Consider the following 22,736-nt stretch of genomic DNA (forward strand, 5'->3'; position numbering starts at 1 on the left):
TGCACCAGTTATGTGCCCTGCAAAACAGACAGAGGACAAATAGATACTTAGATATTTGGTTACTATTTATTCAATACTCAAACCACAGTCAGCAAAAAAAAAAAAAAAAACCTAGCCAAGGGTTTTGCCTGCCAAATTACCTGAAATATTCAGGGTGTGGGAGGAAAGAAACTGGTTTGGGGAGAAGCAGGCACAGAAATTCAGGAAGTGATAAAAAAATAAATAAAAGAACAGGCCTAACAATATGAGATGAAAATGACAAGTTGCAAAAACTTTGCTTGTTCAGTTGGCAGCAATTGCTTCAGGAAAGGCCAACGGAAAAGAGAAGAATAGGGAAAAGACTGTCTTCAGCAGGTTTCTTTTCCATTTATGTTCCATTTGTAGAGGCAGCTTTACATTAATAAATGATCTTTTGCTTCTGGACTTGGAGTGTCACTCAGTGAAGGGCGTAACTAAGAATCCCTGACACAGCTTATGTCTACAATGCCGGCAGTGAATATGGTGATTTAGAGACAAGAGACCTCTCTGCCCTATAGAGTTTAGACCTAACAAGACAAGTGAGAAACAAGGTGGAGTGAAGGAAAGGGTAATGAAAATAACATCATGAGGTTGGTTTTGCAACAATCCCCTCCACAAGTCCACCAGCAAGGAGTGAGCCTGAGACATTCACCCTCAAAGCACGGACCTCTAGCACTTGACCTAAAGGAGTGCCTTCATTAGCTGGTAGCAGTAGTAGACTCTTATCCTCTATAAGTCAGTGACAAGAGGGGCACATCACACGCACTGAGCCAGCACCTTTCAAGTTGGTTTGTTATTCATGCATATTGAAGGAGCTGCACTCTTAAAATGTTTGTTTATAAGCTACAGTGACAATACTTGGAGAAAAGTTGTGAGAACAGAGGTGAAGAAAAAAGCATGAAGAACAAAGGGGAAGAGAAGAAAAGCATATGGACAGTGGAGCAAGTGGATGAGACTGGAAACAGAAGGGGACTGTGAGGCCAGGTAACAAGGGATGGTTGCACCATCTGAACTGTGTTTACTAGTAAATGTATAGTCTCCACATAATCTGAAACCTCAAGCTACTATTTTTCAGATGAAAACAATACATAAACAGCTTTCTGTGGCAGCTCTTTGAATTCTAATGTCACGCAAGAGGATCAGTGCAGACAGACAGATGGGGATACAAAATAAGCAGTTCACATCAAAATCAAGTGGAAGTTGGTTGGCTTGGTTAACAAGGTAGTGACTTTGAAGGACTCACTGTCCTTCTGTGCTTTATCAGTGAAGCATCACAACAGTTCCTTCTTTTACCACAACACTCACTGGGGGGCAGGGATAGCTCAGTGGTTTGAGCATTGGCCTGCTAAAGCCACGGTTCTGAGCTCAATCCTTGAGGGGGCCATCTAGGGATCTGGGGAAAAAAAAAATTGGGGATTGGCCCTACTTTGAGCAGGGGGCTGGACTAAATGATCTCCTGAGGTCCCTTCCAACTCTGATAGTCTATGAAACTTTTTGAATAAGTTAACCAGAAGGTCCTAGCTGAGTACAGCTGGAAATTGGTGAGCACCTGTGACATCAAGAAGGCCCCACCAGCCAATCAGAATGTGGCTTTGGACAGTCAGCATCCACAGCTGTACTTTAATGGATACTCTTTTGTACCTGCTGTCATTCAGTGGTAACAGTTCAGACTGGTCTAAACTAAGAAACTCTGTAGTCATAATTTACCATCAATGTGACTCCAGTAGGAACAGGACTCAGCCTTTGGTTTTGTTATTTTTAGCCAATGTGTTGCCTAGCCCAATCGCACAGTTAACCCTTTCCTACCCACCAGCCATGATGCTGGTCTACCCGACAAGAGTCCACCCTTGCTAACACCGGTGGAGAAGTATAGCTACCAAGTATAGCTATAGTGTCTTCCGGTGCAGACACAGCCTTACAGAGAAGTTCTTACTCTCCCATGGTATTGTCCTCATCGTTCACACTGGGTCAGTAGGTTTAGTGGAGAAAAGCTCTTCTTCCTCTTGCTTTTTTCAGTAAACGAAGAGGAAAAAATGAAAGGAGGAAGTTGGAGCTCTAACGCTGCATGCAACAGCTAGCACAGCAATGATACACAGATAACCTGTCGAAGCCAACGACCTGAGAACCTAAAACCAAATCCCTCTTTAAACTTACTTCGTTGGCTTCTCCTTCCATCACTCATTCCCCTCCCACACCCATCTGCACCCCCCACCAAGCAGTCCTGGCCAATCAACAGTCATTAGTACTTAGATCATAAGCTCTTTGAGGCACAGACTGTCTTTTCATCCTGTGAGCCTAGCACAAAGGGGCCCTGATCCTTGAATGACACTTCTAGGTACTATCACAACACAAATCAAAGTAAATAATAATGCACTTGTAACCCTTTAATCCTTGGCTCAACGCTGTCATCTTTATTACACTGAGAGTTTTGCCAAATGAAAAACTGGAAATTAGGGGGATAAATGTTGGGAAAATGAGGAGATTTTATACCTATATGGTAGCATCTGCAGTCATTAGAGGGTACTGAATGCAATTTATAACCTACTATCACAAATTAATGGATATTAATTACCAAATGATCCTTTGGCAAGCTACTGGGGCTTCCCACCAGAAATGGTCACACACAATGAAATGAGGAATTAATCTCTTATCTGCTAGTAGCTGATAAGCTTCTGATAGCCTCTGTTGGAAAAAGAAAAATAGTCCAACTCTAGAGAAATGGTTCAAACAAAGGTGGCTGTCACTGAAAAATTAATGCATCAATTATGTACCCTGCAAAACAGACAGAGAACAAATAGATACTTAGATATTTAGTTACTATTTATTCAATATTCAAACTACGCTTGGCAAAAAAAACCCAGCGCACCCGTCTGATTTGTTTGAATATTAACAGTTGAGAGATGTGCCTGCTTTGTTAAATACATGTCATGGGAGATTTCACTCAATTTAACCAAATCACTAGAACTCTAAATGGGACATCTTGATTATCACTACAAAAGTTTTTTTTCTCCTGCTGATAATAGCTCATCTTAATTAGTCTCTTACTCTACCTTTTCATGTTCTCTGTATGTGTATACATATATCTTCTTACTCTATGTTCCATTCTATGCATCCGATGAAGTGGGCTGTAGCCCACGAAAGCTTATGCTCAAATAAATTTGTTAGTCTCTAAGGTGCCACAAGTACTCCTGTTCTTTTTGCTGATACAGACTAACACGGCTGCTTCTCTGAAAAGTGTAAAGATGCTCACTCTGTAGCATGCTAACACCCCGTCAGATAAAGAGATCCAGTGATTATAGTACTGTATAATGTTTCTCTAAACAAAAGCTCACTGTTGTAATGTTTACTGTATTGGCTCTAAGAAAAGAAGTACTTGTGGCACCTTAGAGACTAACCAATTTATTTGAGCATGAGCTTTCGTGAGCTACAGCTCACTTCATCGGATGCATACTGTGGAAACTGCAGAAGACATTATATACACAGAGACCATGAAACGAGGTATTGTTTCATGGTCTCTGTGTATATAATGTCTTCTGCAGTTTCCACAGTATGCATCCGATGAAGTGAGCTGTAGCTCACGAAAGCTCATGCTCAAATAAATTGGTTAGTCTCTAAGGTGCCACAAGTACTCCTTTTCTTTTTGCGAATACAGACTAACACGGCTGTTACTCTGAAAACTGTATTGGCTCTGATATTTACATGGCTAGGATAAGCAAACCTGTTAAAACTTCCTAAATATAGAAATAGTTAAAAAGCCAAATCAAACCAAAACACATCAACAACAAAATCCCTGCAGATTAGACTGTAATCATGCTTGGGTAAAAGCCATCTCTTCCAGTCTGTTCGTAAAGTGCCATATATAGCAGGATTAAGAATCTAGCTGCATGTCCATTACAAGCCTTGACATTCCGGTGTTCAGAATCCACAATAAAACTTCCCACCAGGCTGAAAAGGGACAGCAATATACTGGAACTGGAGCATTTTGAAAAAGGAGGGGGATGAGGAGGGTGGAATGGACTAATAATCGCAGGTACTACTGCAATCAAATCCTGTCAACACATAGGACTGAAGGCCGGTCTACACTGAAAACTGACATTAGCCTCTTACAGTTGGTATGGGTACTTCCACCGTTTCATGTTCTCTGTACATATATCTTCTTACTATACGTTCCATTCTATGCATCCGATGAAGTGGGCTGTAGCCCACGAAAGCTTATGCTCAAATAAATTGGTTAGTCTCTAAGGTGCCACAAGTCCTCCTTTTCGCTGATACAGACTAGCACCATTGCTACTCTGAAAATTGGCAAAGCTGTGTCTCTTGATGGTGTGAAAAATTCACACCCCTGAGAGCTCTAGCTATGCCAGGGGTGGCCAACCGGTGGCTCCGGAGCCCCATCTGGCTCTTCAGAAGTTAAGATGCGGCCCCTTGTACAGGCACCGACTCCGGGGCTGGAGCTACAGGTGCCAACTTTCCAATGTGCCGGGGGGTGCTCACTGCTCAACCCCTGGCTCTGCCACAGGCCGTGCCCCCACTCCACCCCTTTCTGCCCCCTCCCCTGAGCCTGCCATGCCCTCGCTCCTCCCCCCGACCCAGAGCCTCCTGCACGCCGCGAAACAGCTGATCGGCAGGTGCAGGGACGGAGGGGGAGGTGTTGATCGGCAGCGCTGCCGGCGGTTGGGAGGCACTGGGAGCGGGGTGAGGAAGCTGATGGGGGGCTGCTGACCGTATTACTGTGGCTCTTTTGCAATGTACACTGGTAAATTCTGGCTCCTTCTCAGGCTCAGGTTGGCCACCCTTGGGCTATGCTGACCTCACCCCCGGTATAGACAGCACTAGGTCTATGGAAGAATCTTCTGTCGACCTAGCTACCACATCCCAGGGAGGTGGATTAATTGCAGCAGTGAGAGAGAACCACTCCCATCACTATAGTGAGCGTCTACACTGAAGCGCTGCAGCTGTGCCACTGTAGACCTAGCCAGAGGGTAACTTTACTCGTGTGAATAGTGCCATTGAATTCCGTGGTACCACGCACACGATCTGACTAACTCACAAGGGCCCTGCGTGATTCACAAATGAACAAGGCTCGTGCACCATAAGACATCTATAGTCTTTTATTTTGACATGTGTGAGCTAGTCGAACCAATCAAAAATGTTATGTTGAACTTCTTTCACCGCAATGGAAAATTATCTTTTTGAACAAAATGAATGCACGCACGCGCGTACACACACACACACACACAAAATGTCAACCAAAATTAGATGTGTGTAGTTTACAAAAAAAAAATAGAAACAAAAAGTTTTGAAATCTGGGGGGAAGGTTTTGTTTTGGTGGGGGAAGAATACGCACTTTTTATACCCCGCCCTCCATCATTCTAGTAGAAGGGCGGGGAAAAGGTGGTTTTGCCCTGCTGACAAAATGAAATTTTTAAAAGCTTCATGTCAGAACTCAAAAATACGACAAATTTTCATTTAAAAAAAATGACTGGAAATTTCAAATGAAATTAATTCTTTTCATTCCTTTCAAAATATTTCACAAAACCTATTTCTCTTTTCCCCACCAGCTCCATTGATTAGCTTTATTCATTTAGGATATTTCCTAACTGAACTGCAGCAGATCTTCTTCAAGAAACAGAAGATTACTCATGAGACACACACACACACACACCCCTATAGCAATCGTTTTCAAACTTCTTTTCTGGCGACGCAGTTGAAGAAAATTGTTGATGCCTGTGACCCAACAGAGCTGGGGATAAGGAGTTTGGGAGGGGCTCAGGGCTGGGGCAGAGGGTTAGGGTGCAGGGGTGAGGGCTGCGGGGTGGGGCTGGGAATTAGGGGGTTCAGGGTGTGGGAGGGGGCTCTGGGCTGGGGCAGGGGGTTGGGGTGCGGGAGAGGCTGAGGGTGAGGACTCTGGCCTGCGAGTGCAGGCTCTGGGGTGGGGCCAGGGATGAGGGGTTTGGGGTGCAGGATGGGGCTCCAGGTTTGGGGTGGGCTCAGGGCTGGGGCAGGGGCATGAGCTTACCTCCGGCAGCTCCTGGTCAGCAGTGCAGTGGGGGTGCTAAGGCAGGCTTCCCGCCTGTCCTGGCACCACGGACTGCACTGCACCCCGGAAGTGGCCTGAAGGAAGTCCGGCTCCTAGGCGGAGGCATACAAGTGACTCTGTGCAGCTCTCGCCTGCAGGCACCACCCCCGCAGCTCCCTTTGGCTGGGAACTGGCCAATGAGAGTGCAGAGCTGGTGCTCAGAGCAGGGGCAGTACACGGAGCCCCGTGGCCCCACCGCCTGGGAGCCGGACCTGCTGCTGGCCACTTCCGGGGCGCAGCGCTGTGTCAGAACATGTAGGGACTAGCCTGCCTTAGCCGGGCAGCACCGCCGACGGGACTTTTAATGGTCCAGTCAGTGGTGCTGACCAGAACCGCCACGACCGAGTGCCTTACATTCCGCGACCCAGTACCGGGTCACGACCCGCAGTTTGAAAACCCCTCCCCTACAGCACTTGGCTGCTAACCACAAAACCCCTGACCCCTTCTTTGAAAATGCAAGGGGAAAGGGAGAGGCCAGGTGGGGTTGCTGCTGAGAACTTATTTGGGAGGAGCTCTACTCCAGCTGGCAATGTAAAACACATTGCTAAACCAGTGCTGCAGGCGCTTTCATCACTGAGGGGCTCTGACTCCTCAACAGGGGGAAGGAGATGGGGACAACATTTTCAGAAGTCTCCAGCATTATTATTATTTATTATGTGTATTGTGGTAGCGCTTAGAGGCCTCAGTCCTGGACCAGGACCCCATTGTGCTAAGTGCTATTCAGACACAGAACAAAAAGCTGCCCCCAAAAGTTGACAAACTCCCCCCGTCCCCCTCCCTCAGACCTGGTTTTCACTGGTAGTCAGCACTTACAGCACCCTTGGTTTCCAAGTGGAATTTGGAGCACTGAACACCTCTGAAAAGTAGGCCTTTGATGGTCTCAACCTGGACACCCAAGACCTGAGGCCTCCCAACTAGAGACGTTGAGCAGGGGGTTGGACTAGATGACCTCCTGAGGTCCCTTCCAACCCTGATATTCTATGATTCTATGTGCGAATATCAGATTTTTTCTTTCATATTTCTTTGTAACTAAACAATTCGGAAACAAGACACCAATTCCAAAAACGTTCCAGTGTCGACGAAGCAGCTTTGCTCTCTGGGGAAAAAAGTTTTGGCTAAAAACGTTCAGCCAGCATCAGTGGAGATGTTTTGTAAACCCTTCCTGAGACAGGGGAGGGAGAGCGAGCAGTGTGTGGCCGGGCCAGGGGAGGAGGGAATTTGGGAGATTCTGTTGTATTTCCCTTGGGTGTGAAGGCACGCAGGTTTACGCAGCATTTTCCCTTGGCCCCAGAAAACCTCCCCCTGGGCTATATGAATGCTGAATATATTCATATATGAATACATGGAAGGCCCGAGTGCCTTCCATGCATGGATTTCCCCTTCTCCGTGCAGAAGGGCGGATCAGCCCCTGCTGTGATACCCTTCCCCCGTCACTGTAGTTGAGGAAACTCCATGCTGGGGAGTCTCGAAGGGTGGGGAGAGTAGCAGGGGAAGAGACATACATCATTCTCCTTTGGCCTCTGAGAGCCTTAAAAGAAAAAGATATTTCAGCCCCCAGCCTTTACTGCATAGCCCCTCTGGGGACACAGACGCAGACACTATCAGCAATCTAATGGAGCCAGGAAGCAGAGGGCTGCCCAGCCAAGACCACAGACACAGGGCTCTGAGAAGATGGTCCTGGCTCTTCCAACTAGGGTTAGGGTTGGGGGGGGGGGGGGGGCAGAGGTGACTCCATTTAGAGATTTCCTCCCACAGAGCCCCCTTCTGCAGCTTTTCAAAATGGGAGGGGATGATCTGATCCCCCATTTTTAACTTAAGGGCTTGTCTCCACTGCAGTGCTAGCTCAAGGTATAACTTGAGCACTGCCCCAACCTGACTCCGATCCACACACAAAAATCTCTAGCTTGGGTTAGGTGCTGCGTTAAACTTGAGGTAGCTGGCCTGTCGGGGAGGGGGGGGCCTCAAGCGAGTAACGCAGAAGGAATGCAGCTGCTCTGTGTGGCTAATCTAACCCATCTGGGTTATTCTGTGGTAGGGTTGCTGTCGCTCAAGCTAGCTAACTTGACTGTACATGACCACAAAGTAAGTTTGAGTCAAGACATCCCCTTAGTCCACAGTGACATCAGAGACAGGCAAACTGCTCAGAGGCAGGTTTTTTCAAACCTCTCTAATACTTTCCCTACACACGCACTTGATGGCTCATTCACACACCCTTTTTCCCAGCCCTCTCTAAAATCCTAGGGGTGAGGAGGATTTAGTTGAATTTAGTTTTCAGAGGTGAGGTGTTTTTTTTTTAAACACCCAGCCCTGGATCTCACAGACCTCCTTCCCTACCGATGAAGTTCTGCAGCACATCTACAAAACAGAGCAAAGATTAAAAGGGGTGTCGTTTATAGCTGAAAAACGAAGGTGAGGCATGAACCAATGCTTATTTTCATACTTTTTCCCAATACATACCTTGTGTTTGCGTACCGACTGTGCCATGCTACAGGCCGAGACAATGGACCCATTACAACACTCAGCATTTACACCTCACCTTGCAAACCACAGCAGTCGCATTCAGCTAATCCAGCCAACCCCTGCGCAGACTTCAGGGAGGCTGCTCTGTGCTTCTCAGTCGGGCTAACATCCTTGTGAGGTAGGGGAGGCGTCATTAGCCCCATTTTACAGATAGCCTTTTGGTGCTGCCATTCCCTAAGGACGACCTTTTCAGAAGTGCCCACCGATTTCGGGTGCCTCAGTATTAGGGAGTCCAGATCCAGGCACCTGGATTTTCATAGGTGCTGCATACCCACTGCTCTGACTGCCTGTCACTGGAGTTGTAGCCACTCAGCACTTGGGCACCCAAAAATTAAAGAACTCAAAGACAGTGGAGCAATCCAGGCTCAAGTGGCTTTCCTAAAGACCACACGCCATTTAGTGTAAGAGCAGAGAATCAAACGCCAGAGTGTCTAGTTCCTACCCCTGCGATTAGACTATGTCAAGGGACCAGAAAGTCAGTTTCCATCATCTATCCTGTCCTGGCAAGTTACTTCATGCAGGCAGACCCCTGCACCGAGCCCAGCTGACTACATCCTGTCCCCAGTGGAGAGACAGCTCACAGGAGCGATTGGATCTGGCTTGCGGAGCAGCTTGTAGGAGATCAAGGCCATAGAAGTGCTATATGACTATATATAATATTATATATATAGCGGCTGGTCATACCCCTTCCACTCCCTGCCTGACCCAGCTGCCAGGGACAGGGGCCCAGGGTGCCAGAGGGCAGGCACAGCAGGAGGACAGAGCCCCTCTTGGGCAATCTGGGGGTGGGGGGAGCATTTGACCCTGTGTGCCCCCCCCCCCCGTGTTGGTTGAAATCCTGGTCCCATGAAAGTTAATGGCAGAACTCCCATTGTCTTCAGTGGGACCCGAATGTCCCCCCAAGTGCATACACCGAGGGACGGTGTCACTCACCACGGAACTGCAGCCACTTCTGGGGTGCCGCACAGCCACTGCTGGACAGCACACAACACAAGCCACACAAACAGTAAGCGAAGAACACCCCGTCCAAGGAAAGCTGCAGCATATGGCATCCAAACGCCACAGAGGACCAGCCAGCTGCAGTTACTGCCTGGCAGACTATTTTAACCATGAACATTATTTACTTTATGAGCCACAGAAACCCTGGCGCTCCTCTCCTGCTGTGCATCAGAGGTCTCCAAGATGACATGCATTAAAGCAGAAGCCAGCCTGCTCCAGCTGAGGGAAAGCAGGATCAGAAAGGCTGGGACAAGCAGGCAGCTCCAGCCCAGGGCATTCTCCTTAAAGGCTCTTGGGAAACAAGAAAAGCCCAATTTGCTACTAGCTTCATTCCAGCTCTTCTTTCCCCAGGCCAGCTGTTCCCCCCCACACCTCCCAGCCAGCTCCCCCTCTCACCCAGAAGTTCCCCTTGAACAGAGTCTCCTTCATGGTGCAGGAAGGGCTGCAGCAGAGTCCCCCAGCGCCCCAGGCTGCAGAGTCTGAGCCACACCGAGAACTGAGAACTTTTTAGTTCCTCCTCAATCCCTGGCGCCTGCCGCTGGCTCCTCTGGGTCCTAAACCCCAAAGCCAGCAACCAGCCACCCTGCTTTCGCCTCTCCTCCCTGCCAAAGCAGCGATTATCTGCATGGGATTGCAGGACTTTCCCCTTTCCTTTCTGGGCTTGTTTCCTTTTTAGTGACTCTTTTCTTGAGGAAGAAGGGCAAGGAATAGAGAGAGTCTGGGTTTTAGGAGTGAAGAGCCCAGCGAGCGCACACCTGGCTGGATGTTTCCTCCCTGGGCTAGTTAATGACTGCAGCAGATTACAAAATCACGGGTCACGTCCCTGCCCCTAATCAGTGTGGCCTAGTGGAGTGAGCACTGGGCTGGGGCTCAGGAGACCAGGATTCTATTCTCAGCTCTGCCGCTGGACTGCAGGGTGACCTCAGGCAAGTGACTCTTAGTGCCTCAGTTTCCCCATCTAAAAATGGAGATAATTAGTGATACTGACCTCCTTTGTAAAGTGCTCTGAGATCTACTGATGAAAACAGCTGTAAGAGTTAGGCATTATGATTAACAATAATCATATGTTAAATCGCTAATGCATGTACAACCCTTTGCAGGTGTAAAGCATTATGAGGCAAAGAACATGGTCAAGAATGATGTGGGGCCAGATTTTCAATTGCTCAGTGCCCACGATTGGCTCTGGATGGGCCTCAGCCTTTCCAAGTGAATGATCTGAAACACACACAGTTATTTGCAGGGCTGAATCAAGGGGTGAGGGTGAGGAGTAATTCAAGGGCAGAATGGAAATACCAAGAGAAAGAGGAAGAAACACCACCAGTAATCACCGCCCACTGGTAACCACCTTCCCAAATACCAAGACAGCAAATAATCAGGGTTTCTTTAAAGAATCCCTGGGATGTAGGCACAGTTTCATTGCATGTGTGCCAACAGGCAAAGAGCACAATTAGTTCCGTGCAACTGGCTGGGCAGCATTCCCACAAGGTGTGTGTGAATTTCCCCTCAGATTAGATCATTAATAGATTCCAAGACAGGAGGGTTCATTGTATCATCTAGTCTGACCTCCAGTAGACCGGAAACCTCACCCTAGGATTGCTCATCCCCCCAGAAAATCAGACTCTTTCACGGTGTCTCGAGTTGGACACTCAAAATTAGCACCCACTTTTGATCTTAAGGAAGGACAGAGCCCCTCTCCCCCTCAGTCGGGCAATCTGGGGGCACCTTTGATCCTAGTGTCACAGAGTGAGCTAGGAGCATTGCCAGGATGAGAACCCAAGCTTTGTCCTACTAATCGCTAGACAGTGCTGCTTTCCTTGCATGCATCTGATTATTTTCCATAGAGCCAATGCCTTGCTTTAGTAATAAGCACTGTCGCCAGCAAGAACCTTCTGACGTGAACCTGCAGGTCCATTTACTAACATCTGACTAATCAAACACAGCCTAGAATTAGTCAGTCTCTTGGCTGCTTTTCAGCCACTGGATAACCAAAACCTGCAGAAAACCAGCGTATCCTAGGGTAATATTTGCTGTCAGTCACTTACTAATGCTTCTTCCCACAAAGAGGCAAAGAGGGAGGTAGATCTCACTCAGGTTAAGTTAACTTGTGTGACTGGCACCTGAGTTTTAACCTTGCCTGGCTGGGTCTGAGCAGCCCTACTGCAAAAAGTGTCCTACCAGCATTACTGTGTCCTCACTGTTTCTGCACTCCCCCAGGTGTTGCTGGAGGGTACAGCCCATGGTTCTTTGTGCCGAGGCACTCTAGGCTAGGATTCTTTCCCACTCAATAGTGAGAGAACTACTCAGTCCTTCAGAGGGCACCATGGTAAGGCATGGGAGGACTATCAGCACTGAAGTGATTTAGCCTACATCCACGCTGCAAAGCGGGCAAGTTCCAGCCCAAGCTGAAGTAGAGTCTGGGTTCTAGTCTATGCACCCATAAGATAAGCCCAGGTTTAAAGCACCTCCCACTCCAGATAGGAGGTTTTTGAGTGTGGGTGGGAGGGTTGGGCTAAAACCTGGGTAAGAGCCTGGGTTAACATTGCAATGTAGACGTGTAGCTGCCTACCTGGTTTATCACACGCTGTAACTAACAAGGTAAACCCAAATCACTCCATGGCAGGACAGTGTTGTCCCCAGGAGAAATGATCTAGAGATAAAATGAGAATCTGCTGGAACCCATGTCGCTGTGTGCAAAGGCCCCATGCGGCTGCATTGGCTCCAGGGACCCTCGCCATTTCCAGCTTCCATGTCAACTACTTACTATGGCTGCAGAGACTGTATTTACTTCTCAAAGGACTGCAGGTTAAAGGGGGCGATGAAGCACACATCCCCAGCCCTGGAGTGTACACCACCAGCTCCCAGGATGCGGAAAGCTTCTGCTATAGAGGCAGCTATCCACATTTTCCACATTAGTAAGGGGTCTCCTCTGCATGGAACCATCCAGACCTTAGCTTGCAAAGTGCGTTGGGATCCTTCAGAATGAAAGCGTGACAATAAGCATCCTGTGTTGTTGTGAGGTGCCATCTAAACCCAGGTAGAAAACCTGGAGGAAATAGGCCCTTCTACTTGAAAACGTCAAAGGATCATCTCTAGTCCTTTGCAGGACACAAAAGAAACCACCAAGATTTGCCCAATGCTAGATGAACATAACACCATTCAGCCCCAAAATACCAAGGCTTCTATCTAGAAGAGGAGGGGGAGCTTGTAACTTTCTTATGATTTCTGGGCCAGCCATTTGAAGGAGACATAATCATAAATACTTGAGCAGCTCTTGCATTCCATCCTGGACAGGGCAACAGTAGCTGTAGCTGTCACATGCTGGTAATAATGTGTATGAAGAGGTGGGAAGGGAGAACACCATGTGGAAGGAGGAATGAGCTCTCAGGGTGGTTCATTACAGGCTTTAAGTAGCTTCATAACCATTAGCAATGTCATTTGTTCATTAACATCCCACAAAAGCAGAAAGACCGGGCTGTTCCTTCAATGAATCCGCCCTGCCAAGTTACTAAGAATAACTCTGCCACCTGATGAGAAAAATAAAACAGGTTCCTGCTCTATTGCCCTGTAATATACATGTGGATGTCACATAACCCTGTGATTCAGAGCCGGAACGGGAAGCAGGGCTGTTGAGAATAATAATTAAATCCATTAGTCTCCCTTTCTATTCAGGGTAAAGATAAGGAAAGCTTTGGGTCAAGTCAGTCCTCCGTGCAAAGAGATTTGTCTGTTTTTAAATGGGACAATGGCAGGCACCAATCTAATTAATTCCTCCTAATGGGGTTTCTTTCTCCTCTGATACAGATTGAGGGTCTGCAGCATCCTTAGGGAAGGGATATTTGTACAGTTTAACATACCGGTGCATGATTGGCCTCTTTGAGAGAACAAAAGGCTGCCCACCATGAAGTATGTTTGAAGAGGCAACACTCCATGCTCAGTAACCACAGCATGAAAACTGTTAACTCATTAGGCTTCCTAATTCCTGTCCCAAGACTGATGGAATAATGACTCTCCACGTACGTTGGCTCAAGCTTTGGGGGTGTATAATGAAAGAGCACTTGACCTGCTTGGCTAAATTATGCCCATCCAAGAATCTACTGGTGCTCCGGGAGTATTCATGGACTTAGCTTCACTGCTTGCAGAGTTTGCAAAGCCAGCCTTAGGCACACAGAACAATTTTTCACACAGATGCACAAAGCCAATGGTTCTTGGGAACCATGATCACAGGCAGAGCTCCCTCTGCTGCCAGGAAGAGGAGAACCTGAAATAGATTTCTGTACTTATCGTGTCCAGAGAAGCCTTTAGGGCTTCTCAAAACTTAACTGACTTATTGTTTATCAAACAGAGTAGAAACACCCTTCCTGGAAGGGATGGTCTTGTGCTTAAAGCACTGGCCTGGGACTCAGGAGACCTGGATTCAGTTCCCTGTTCAGCCACAGACATCCTGTGTGACCTTGGCCAAGTCACTTAGTGTCTCAGTGTAAAACGGGGATAACAATATTATTACTAATTTTTGTTACCATGGTGCCTAGGAGCCCCTGGCCGGGATCAGAGCCCCATTGTGCTAGATGCTGTACAAACACACAATAGAAGGATGATTCCTGCCCCAAAGAGCTTATAGTCTAAGTACTTCTTTTCTCCCACTCCAATTGTCTTAACTATGCATATTGTAAGCTTGCCGGGGCGGGGTCTGCCTCTCTCTATGCGCATGTACAGTGCTGGGCACAATGGGGTCCTGATCTCAATTGCCGTCTCTAGGCACCACCATAAAACAATAATCATCATCATCAGCTTCCGAGCCTACGTAAAGCCTAGCTACAAGCTGGAGATGGCCCATCATTTCCAGCTCTCAGAAAGTTTAGTTGAGGGACCGTCCTTCAAATGAACTGAGGCTGTGTGCTAGGTACTGGAGAATGTGGATGCATTCTGGTGAATTTGAGCACATATATGACTAGTGTTATACAATCACTAACTAGTTAATTGTCATAGGCAGATAAAGTAAAGTATCCACATCACAGGTTTAAATATGGGGAAACTGAGGCAAAGATGCTAAGTGACTTTACTAAAGCCACAGAGGGAGTCAGTGATTGAGCTGAGATTAGCCCATTGCAGTCCTTTGCTCTCAGTAACTTATATGGGATCTACAGGGAAAACCACAGAAACATCATAAATGATCAGTTCCTATTGGTTTAGCTGTCAGGGCTCCACAAGGAGAGGGGCTGAAATATATCTCAATATTTCTTGGTCTCTAAAAGCAGTGGGATCCCGTGGTCTGCAGGTGTCCTAAAACCTGCCTCTGCCCCTGTGAGGTAGAGAAGTATTATCACCCCCTCAGAACAGGTAGGGAAACTGAGGCATATAATTGGTGAGTGATTTGACTGAGGTCACATGGCAGAGCCAGAAGCAGAACCCCCATCGCCTAACTCCAAGTCCTGCGTCATAACAACAAAATCACTCTCCCACCGGAACATCTGCCTGTAGATATTTGTGACACTTTTGTCTCTTGTTCTGAACTGGCTAATTTTGCACATTCCTTTTATTATTCAGATACATGCCAGACACAGGTGACCAATGCATTTGGAAAACCATCAGTCAATCACTATCCCCGGCATTCACTCATTTTGCTGGGGGAGGCATTTCACTTTTCCCCCGCCCACCCCAAACACAACCAAAGATTCTTACCTGCATCTGCGGTGCCATCACCTTGAAGATAGGTTTTTCTATTGAGGCAAAGCTATTCCACAAGAATTCCATGTCTCTCCTTCTCTCAGCACCTGCCAGCTCTGATGCACCATCCCAACTAGCAGAGCCAGTGCAACAGGTATGAACATAGGTACCAGGAAGGAGCAGCTGTTCTGGAGTTCTAGAACAGAGCAGTCTGTGGAGCACAAATGTAGGCGGGGCACTGCAGGGCAAATACCAGCACGGGATGGTGTTTGGGGACATGTGAGCCCATGGGAAATGTCTCCACAGATTTATATAGTTGCATGTTATGCAGAAAAATACAAAATCAAAAACAACGAGGAATCCTTGTGGCACCTTAGAGACGAACAAATGTATCTGGGCATAAGCTTCTGTGGGCTAAAACCCACTTCATCAGATGCATGGAGTGAAAAATACAGTGACCAGTATAAATATTACAGCACATGAAAAGATGGGTGTTCCCTTACCAAGTGAGGGGGTCAATGCTAATGAGGCTGATTCAATTAAGGTGGAAGTGGCCTATATTCAACAGTTGACAAGAAGGGGTGAATATCAAAGGAGGAAAATTACTTTTGTAGTGCTAACGAGGCCAATGCAATCAAGGTGGACATGGCGCATTTCCAACAGTTGACAAGAAGGTGCGAGTATTAGCAGAGGGGAAAATTACTTTTTGTAGTGACTCATCCACTCCCAGTCTTTATTCAGGCCTAATTTGATAGTGTCCAGTTTGCAAATTAATTCCAGTTCTGCAGTTTCTCATTGGAGTCTGTTTTTGAAGTTTTCTTGTTGAAGAATTTGGCTCAAAGATAGTTAAGTCCAAAAGTTGCATGGAAAACATACATGAAGGGACATAGGAGAAATTAGGCTACTCCATTCAGAGTAAAATTGGAAACCAGGAACTTCTGAGTTCTAACCCTGCCTCTGACACTGGTTAATTGTGTAGCCTTGAGTACACTACAGTACTTAAATCTTTCTGTGCCTCAGTTCCCCAACAGTAAAACAGAGGTGATAATACTTCCTTACCTCATATGAGGATTGTAAAACTTAATTAATGTTTCTTAAACATTTTGAAGACACTTTATATGTCCTTAGGGTTATGATGATGATGATACAAGCTTCAGAAAGAAGCCTTTCTGTTACCTTCAAACCAGATCAGTTCCTGCAAAGGCAGCAACGGCATCCTAAAGTCTTCCTTCCTCTTTGAAAAGGCCTTTCCACCATAAGAACAATACTCACACCACTGGCACCCTTCTGCCCAACAAACCCCACCAGCCACAAATAAATAAAATTTAAAAAAACCAAAAGCCTTACCTCTAGCAAACTTTGTAATCCAAAAGAGAAGTACCAAAGACCCCAGGGAATCCAACAGAGACATTGCTGTTGATATTGATTTTACATGGATGGTGCTCTGATTCTACAGTGACAGGCACCAGCATGAAAACTCTAAGATAGAAAAGTAGAGGGAGCAGATTATCAGATGGTGTAATTTGTCATAGCGCTACAATTTACACCAGCTGATAATCTTCCCCAATAACTTTCTAGTCAGAAAGGAGAGAAATATCTGGATTCCTAGAAATCCTGGGTTGCATCCACAGCCTTGAATTATAAAGAAGACTGAGGGTAGACCCGATAAGAGTCTTCAAATATGTTAAGGGCTGTTATAAAGGAGACGGTGGTCAACTGTCTTCTGAACACATGACAATTAGTAGTGGGCTTAATCTTCAGCAAGGGAGATTTAGGTTAGATATTAGGAAAACCTTTCTAATTTATAAGGATAGTTAAGCACTGGAACAGGCTTTGAAATGAGGTTCTGGCATCCCTATCATTGGAGGTTTTCAAGAAGAGTTTGGACAAACACCTGTCAGGGATGGACTAGATATACTTGGTCCTGCCTCAGCGCAGGGGGCTGGACTAGATGACCTCTTGAGGTCCCTTCCCGCCCTATATTTCTATTATTCTAACCCCAAGGATGGACTAATATAGAAGTGTTTATATTCTGGTATATACCACGTGGGAATGAAATACACCACTTCTATGCTGGTATAATTGTGTCCACACTTGGAGGGTTGTACTGCTTTCACTATACTGGTGTAGATAAAGCATGACAATTTTTGTGTGTAGACAAGGTCGTAATGTGCTCAGTTACGGGCGTGGCAAAATAAACTCTAGATTAGAAAGATAGGTACATATGACTTGATCCAAAGCCATTGAAGTCAACAGGAATCTTTCCATTAATTTCAATAAACTTTGGATCAGGACCATAAATAAGATCTCATTGAGCTTTAAAAATCAAGCCAAGCCTAACAGCTACGTAACTTAGGCTCCTCAGTCCCTATTTGGACACATAAGTAAAGAAACCCCATTTTTCCAAAGTGCGTTGGGTTATCATACGACCGTATTTTCCCGGACATATCTGGCTTTTTGGTTCTTAAATCGCCATCTGGGAGGAATTTTTAAATATCTAAAAATGTCCGGGATTTTGCCATTATTATTTTTCCCCAAAGAAGAATTGATCACTCAAGAAAGAGAGTGAATGTTGATCCATAGGTGCCGACTCCATGGGTGCTCTGGGGCTGAAGCACCCACAGGGAAAAATTGGTGGGTGCTCTGCACCCACCAGCAGCTCCCCGCCCCCCCACCCAGCTAACCTCCACCTCCGCTCCGCCTCCTCCCCTGAGTGTGCCACATGCCTGCTTGTTCCCCCAGCTCCCAGCGTTTGCGCTGCTAAATAGCTGTTTCGCGTGGCTGGGAGGGAGGAGGGGGAACGTGGCACACTCAGGGGAGGAGGCGGGGCCAGGGCGGGGATTTGGGGAAGGGGTCCAATGAGGCAGGGAGGGGATGGAATTGGGGCGGGGACTTTGGGGAAGGGGTTGGAATGGGGGCGGGGATGGGGCGGGGATGGGGCCAGGGCGGCGCGAGCACCCTCCAGTGCTGGGGAAAGTTGGAGCCTTTGGTTCCAGACAGGTCTGATCATTTTTCCGTTGTGGCAACAGCACAACATCGACAATTTCAGTGTCTTTTCTGAGTTCGTGCCGTGTACGGTAGTGTTTCCTCAAGAGCTCTTTATTTGATATTTTATTTTACTGCCCCCAAACACAAAGCCAAAACGAAAGTGTAAATTCACTGCAGAACTAAAGACGAAATTCCTGTGTTTTCGAAGTGGTAGAGAAGAGTGGGAAGCTGAGTGCTTGGTCGGTAGACCTGGTACTTACGTGTCTGTGAAAAATAAAGGCACTAATGATTTACAAACTCAGGTGGACTCCGACAAGCACAAAAAAGCAGTTTGAGAAGAGAGCTCGTCAACAAAATTGACAGATTAGTTTGTAAAAAAAGGCAGCGAATCAGAGGATGCTGTTACTGCAGCAGAGGGTGCTTTTGCATTTCACACCGCTAAGCATCACGATCGCTTTACGTCAATGGATTGCACATCTGTCTTGTTGAAGAAGACGCTCCCTGATTCTGACATTGCACAGAAATTTTCAAGCGCTCGAACCAAGACAGAAGCAAATTGTTCTCTCTGTGCTTGCACCGCATTCTGCTGATGTTCTTCTGAAAATGTGTGAAGAAAATGACATCGCTTACTGTGGAGTTGCTACAGATGGAAGCAATCATGGTTCAGTGAAAATATTTCCAGTAATTATTCAGTATTTCGACTGGAAGACTGGCGGTTTGCAGTCAAAATTGATTGAGGTCCAGAACACACCTAATGAGACTGCCGACACGATTGCTCATTACGTAAAAGAAACGCTTGAAAAAAATAGTTTGTTCGAGAAGTGTATTGCATTTACAGGTGACAACAGCCATACAATGTTTGGAGGACTCTGGTGTGATGAAGATGGAAAGAATGTGTTTGCAAACTTAAAGAAGTTGTTGCAGAAGAGAACATTAATTAGTGTGGGTTGTCCAGCACACATTTTGAACAACTGTGTTCACCATGCAGCAGAAAGAATGAACGGTGACATTGAGAACATTATTTTTAAAATTTACCAGTACTTTCATATCTACACTGTCCAAACTGAGCAGCTGAAGGAGTACTTTGAGTTTGTTGATGTTGAATACAAAAAGCTGCTTTCAAGCAAGACACGACAGCAGTCATTATTTCCAGGCATTTCAAGGCTGATACAGATGTTTCTGGCCTTCAAGTCATTCTTTCTGTCACAGGACAAACCACCCACAGTGCGTAAGACATTTTTTGAGTATGAATTAAGTGAGATTTACCTCTGGCACATGTATTCACTTATGAGTGTATTCCAACTTACATCCAAGAAATCAAAAGGGAAAGCAATTCTGTCGTGGAAGTGCTGAAAAGTTTGAACTCGGTTCACACTATCCTTCTTGAACGCAAGGCTCACAACTTTATGTCCCTGAAAGTTAGGAGATTACTGGCACAAAAGCGCATGGAAGGAATTGATGAAGAGTATGACAAATTCTGTGCTGAAGTAGATAATATGTACAGCAGATGCTTAGAATATTTGGAGAAGTGGCTTGGACCCCTGGAAGACTTCTCTTGTTTCAGGTAGATTACCCTGAATGAGGCACCAAATTGGAATGATGTGGAACCTTGCATCAAGTACTTGATCGATAAGGGGGTTCAAATTGATGATGTGAAGTGTTTTGATCAGGTCAGCAACCTGAAGAAGTTTACGGAAAGTTGCAACAGTGATGAAGAGTTCAGTAATTTGCTAGCACACCAGAAGTGAACCAAATATTTTGAGAAATCCAAAAGCATTTGAGTGTCATTCAGAACTGTTAAAGATTGCACAGTTCTTCTTTGCTATTCCTTCTCACAATGCAAATGTAGAGCGAATTTTTCCACTGATGCAAAGCCAGTGGACAAAGGAAAGGAACAACTTGAATGTTGAGTCACTGAAAGGAATTCTACTTGTATAGTACAACTTCAGACAAATTTCTTGTAAAGGCTTTCATGCCTTCTTAAAGAGCAATCAACCACTGCTGAGAAAAATGCGATCTGCAGAGAGGTATGTGAGGGCACATGAGGAGAAAGAAAACTGAAGAACTGGTGAAAGGAAAGGACTCACTACATCATAAAGAAGTACAGTAAACTTTAAATAATTAAACTTCACTTTTGAGGTCATATCACTTTTTCTTATATATACTCAATACGGACAACATGTAGCACACAGCATAAAACAGTATAATAACACATTAATACAACACGAGTTGGTAGATACTGGTGCAAATACCCCCCTCCCCCGTGGAGTGTCCTCTTTTTTGAATGTTCAAATATTGTAACCCTAGAAGTGCTGAGCATCCACAAATCCCACTGAAGTCCAGGGGAGCTGGGGGTGCTTAGCACCTCTGCAGATGGGGCCCCACTTTTGTTGAGGCACCTGGTTTACGCATTCTGGCCTGTATGTGGGTAAGAAGCTCCAGCCTGTATTGTTTTCTGTAACAACTGAGTGTGAAAGGTCGTTGTGAAAAAAAGGTCACCAGTTGAAAGGGTTCTTTACTTACATGTGCCAACAGGGACCAAGGAGTCTACACTACATAGCTGCTCAACTTGGCTTGAGTTTTAAAGTTCAATATTTGTAAGGGAAGTGTCATTTTGGGCAGGATGGGGATGCGGGGAGAGTGAGGCTGTGGGTTGAAACCTGATTTTCAGAAGTGCTGAGCATCCACAAATCCCACTGAAGTCCAGGGGAGCTGGGGGTGCTTAGCACCTCTGCAGATGGGGCCCCACTTTTGTTGAGGCACCTGGTTTACGCATTCTGGCCTGTATGTGGGTAAGAAGCTCCAGCCTGTATTGTTTTCTGTAACAACTGAGTGTGAAAGGTCGTTGTGAAAAAAAGGTCACCAGTTGAAAGGGTTCTTTACTTACATGTGCCAACAGGGACCAAGGAGTCTACACTACATAGCTGCTCAACTTGGCTTGAGTTTTAAAGTTCAATATTTGTAAGGGAAGTGTCATTTTGGGCAGGATGGGGATGCGGGGAGAGTGAGGCTGTGGGTTGAAACCTGATTTTCAGAAGTGCTGAGCATCCACAAATCCCACCGAAGTTAATCAATGGAGTCCAGCTAATAACCCAGAGCCTCCCCCGCCCCTTGCCCCTGTCCTGCCCAAAATGACACTTTCCTTACAAATATTTTAGAACTTCTATCCTTTGGCATGTATTTATCCATCTCCCTCCATTACCCTCCACCTTACCAGTTCTTGGGCTCAGTACTGGAGTAACTGGGTGAAATTCTCTGGCTTGTGATATAAAGGAGGTCCGATTAGATGATTGAATGGTCCCTTCTGGCTTTATAATCTATGACATGGTTCCCCTCCTCATCCCAACCACGTCCCTCTGTGTTTCTCCTGGTCCTCTCCAGCAGGGCTGAAATGCTTGGGTAGAATGTATTACCTAGTCCTCAGGGGGTCTAGTTTGAAGGAGAGAGGTGGGACTCTGTTGTCGTTGTGCCTCAGTCTGAGAGTCCCTGAGGGCAGAGTTCCCATGGAGACAGGTGAGACCCCTTTTTCTACCCCCACCCCATTAGCTTCCCAAAAGCAGGCATGTCATTTGCTATGGGGCAAGAGGAGCAGCTCTCCCCCACCCCGACTTTTCACAGGTCTATATGCTCCATGCTTTCACTCCACTCACCGACTTTGGAAGCAGTCATTAGGTAAGCAAACTCCCCCGACTGCTCCCTAAATTTTTCTGAAATGACACCCCTGACCAAAAGTATGTAGGCGTCAGGTAGGACCTTGTTTAACAGGCTATTTACCAAGTGCAGCATGTGAGGGAAATCTCCCCTGGAGAGAGCTGTGTTGCCCAGAGCACTCCAGAAGCTAGGAGAGGGTCGAATGGGTGGAGAACCAGCTAGTCACAGCTCAGCCTCAGGGTCAGAGGTGTCCCCTGCTGAAAGCCTTGGCTTTGTGGTTCCTGAAGTTAATCTCTGGGCTATTATTGGTTCATTAGAATTTCTAGTTTGCTTTCTGTCAATAAATAACCCCTTTCCCACCTCCAACATTGCAGACTTTGAACTTATTTGACCAAAATCAGGACTTACTGACTGTCTGGCATCCCCAGCTTCCTGGAAAATGCGGGGCACATGTGACATCCCAGGGGAATTGGTTAATTCTTGGGAAAGCTGGTGGGGGAAGGAGATATTCGGGCACGGGGTAGCTACAGAGAAGTAGCTTCAGCACTCACCATGGAGCAGCTCTGTGCTTTCACAAACCCAGCTAATTCATTCTCACCACCTCTGTGAGCAGGGCTGGCCCACAACACTTTGGCACCTGAGGCGGGGAGCTCAAATGATGCCCCCATGCCCCCTTGCTTGGGCCAAAACTTTGAAAGGTCTCAATTCTGCCTTCTTCCTGTTCTACTCCTCTCATGGTACTGCTCTGCTATCTATCCCAATAAAGGAGAACTAACAACTTAAAATGCCTTGTTCAAAAATTTTAAATAACACTTAA

The 22,736-nt window shown here is 46.4% G+C and overlaps 1 protein-coding gene across 2 annotated transcripts in view; it reads right to left on the bottom strand.

Annotated features, from left to right (window-relative positions):
- The window catches only part of PSTPIP2 (proline-serine-threonine phosphatase interacting protein 2), a 52,532-nt gene extending 42,399 nt beyond the window's left edge, over positions 1–10,133 (bottom strand). For both annotated transcript variants that reach the window (XM_043547442.1, XM_027817549.3), the window contains exon 1: positions 10,013–10,133. In XM_043547442.1, the coding sequence (XP_043403377.1) occupies positions 10,013–10,045 (33 nt within the window). In that variant the 5' untranslated portion in view covers positions 10,046–10,133. The remainder of the gene's footprint in view (positions 1–10,012) is intronic.
- Between the last annotated feature and the right edge of the window lie 12,603 nt (positions 10,134–22,736).

Source organism: Chelonia mydas, chromosome 5 (genome assembly GCF_015237465.2).
Source record: "Chelonia mydas isolate rCheMyd1 chromosome 5, rCheMyd1.pri.v2, whole genome shotgun sequence".
Classification (NCBI taxonomy): domain Eukaryota; kingdom Metazoa; phylum Chordata; order Testudines; family Cheloniidae; genus Chelonia; species Chelonia mydas.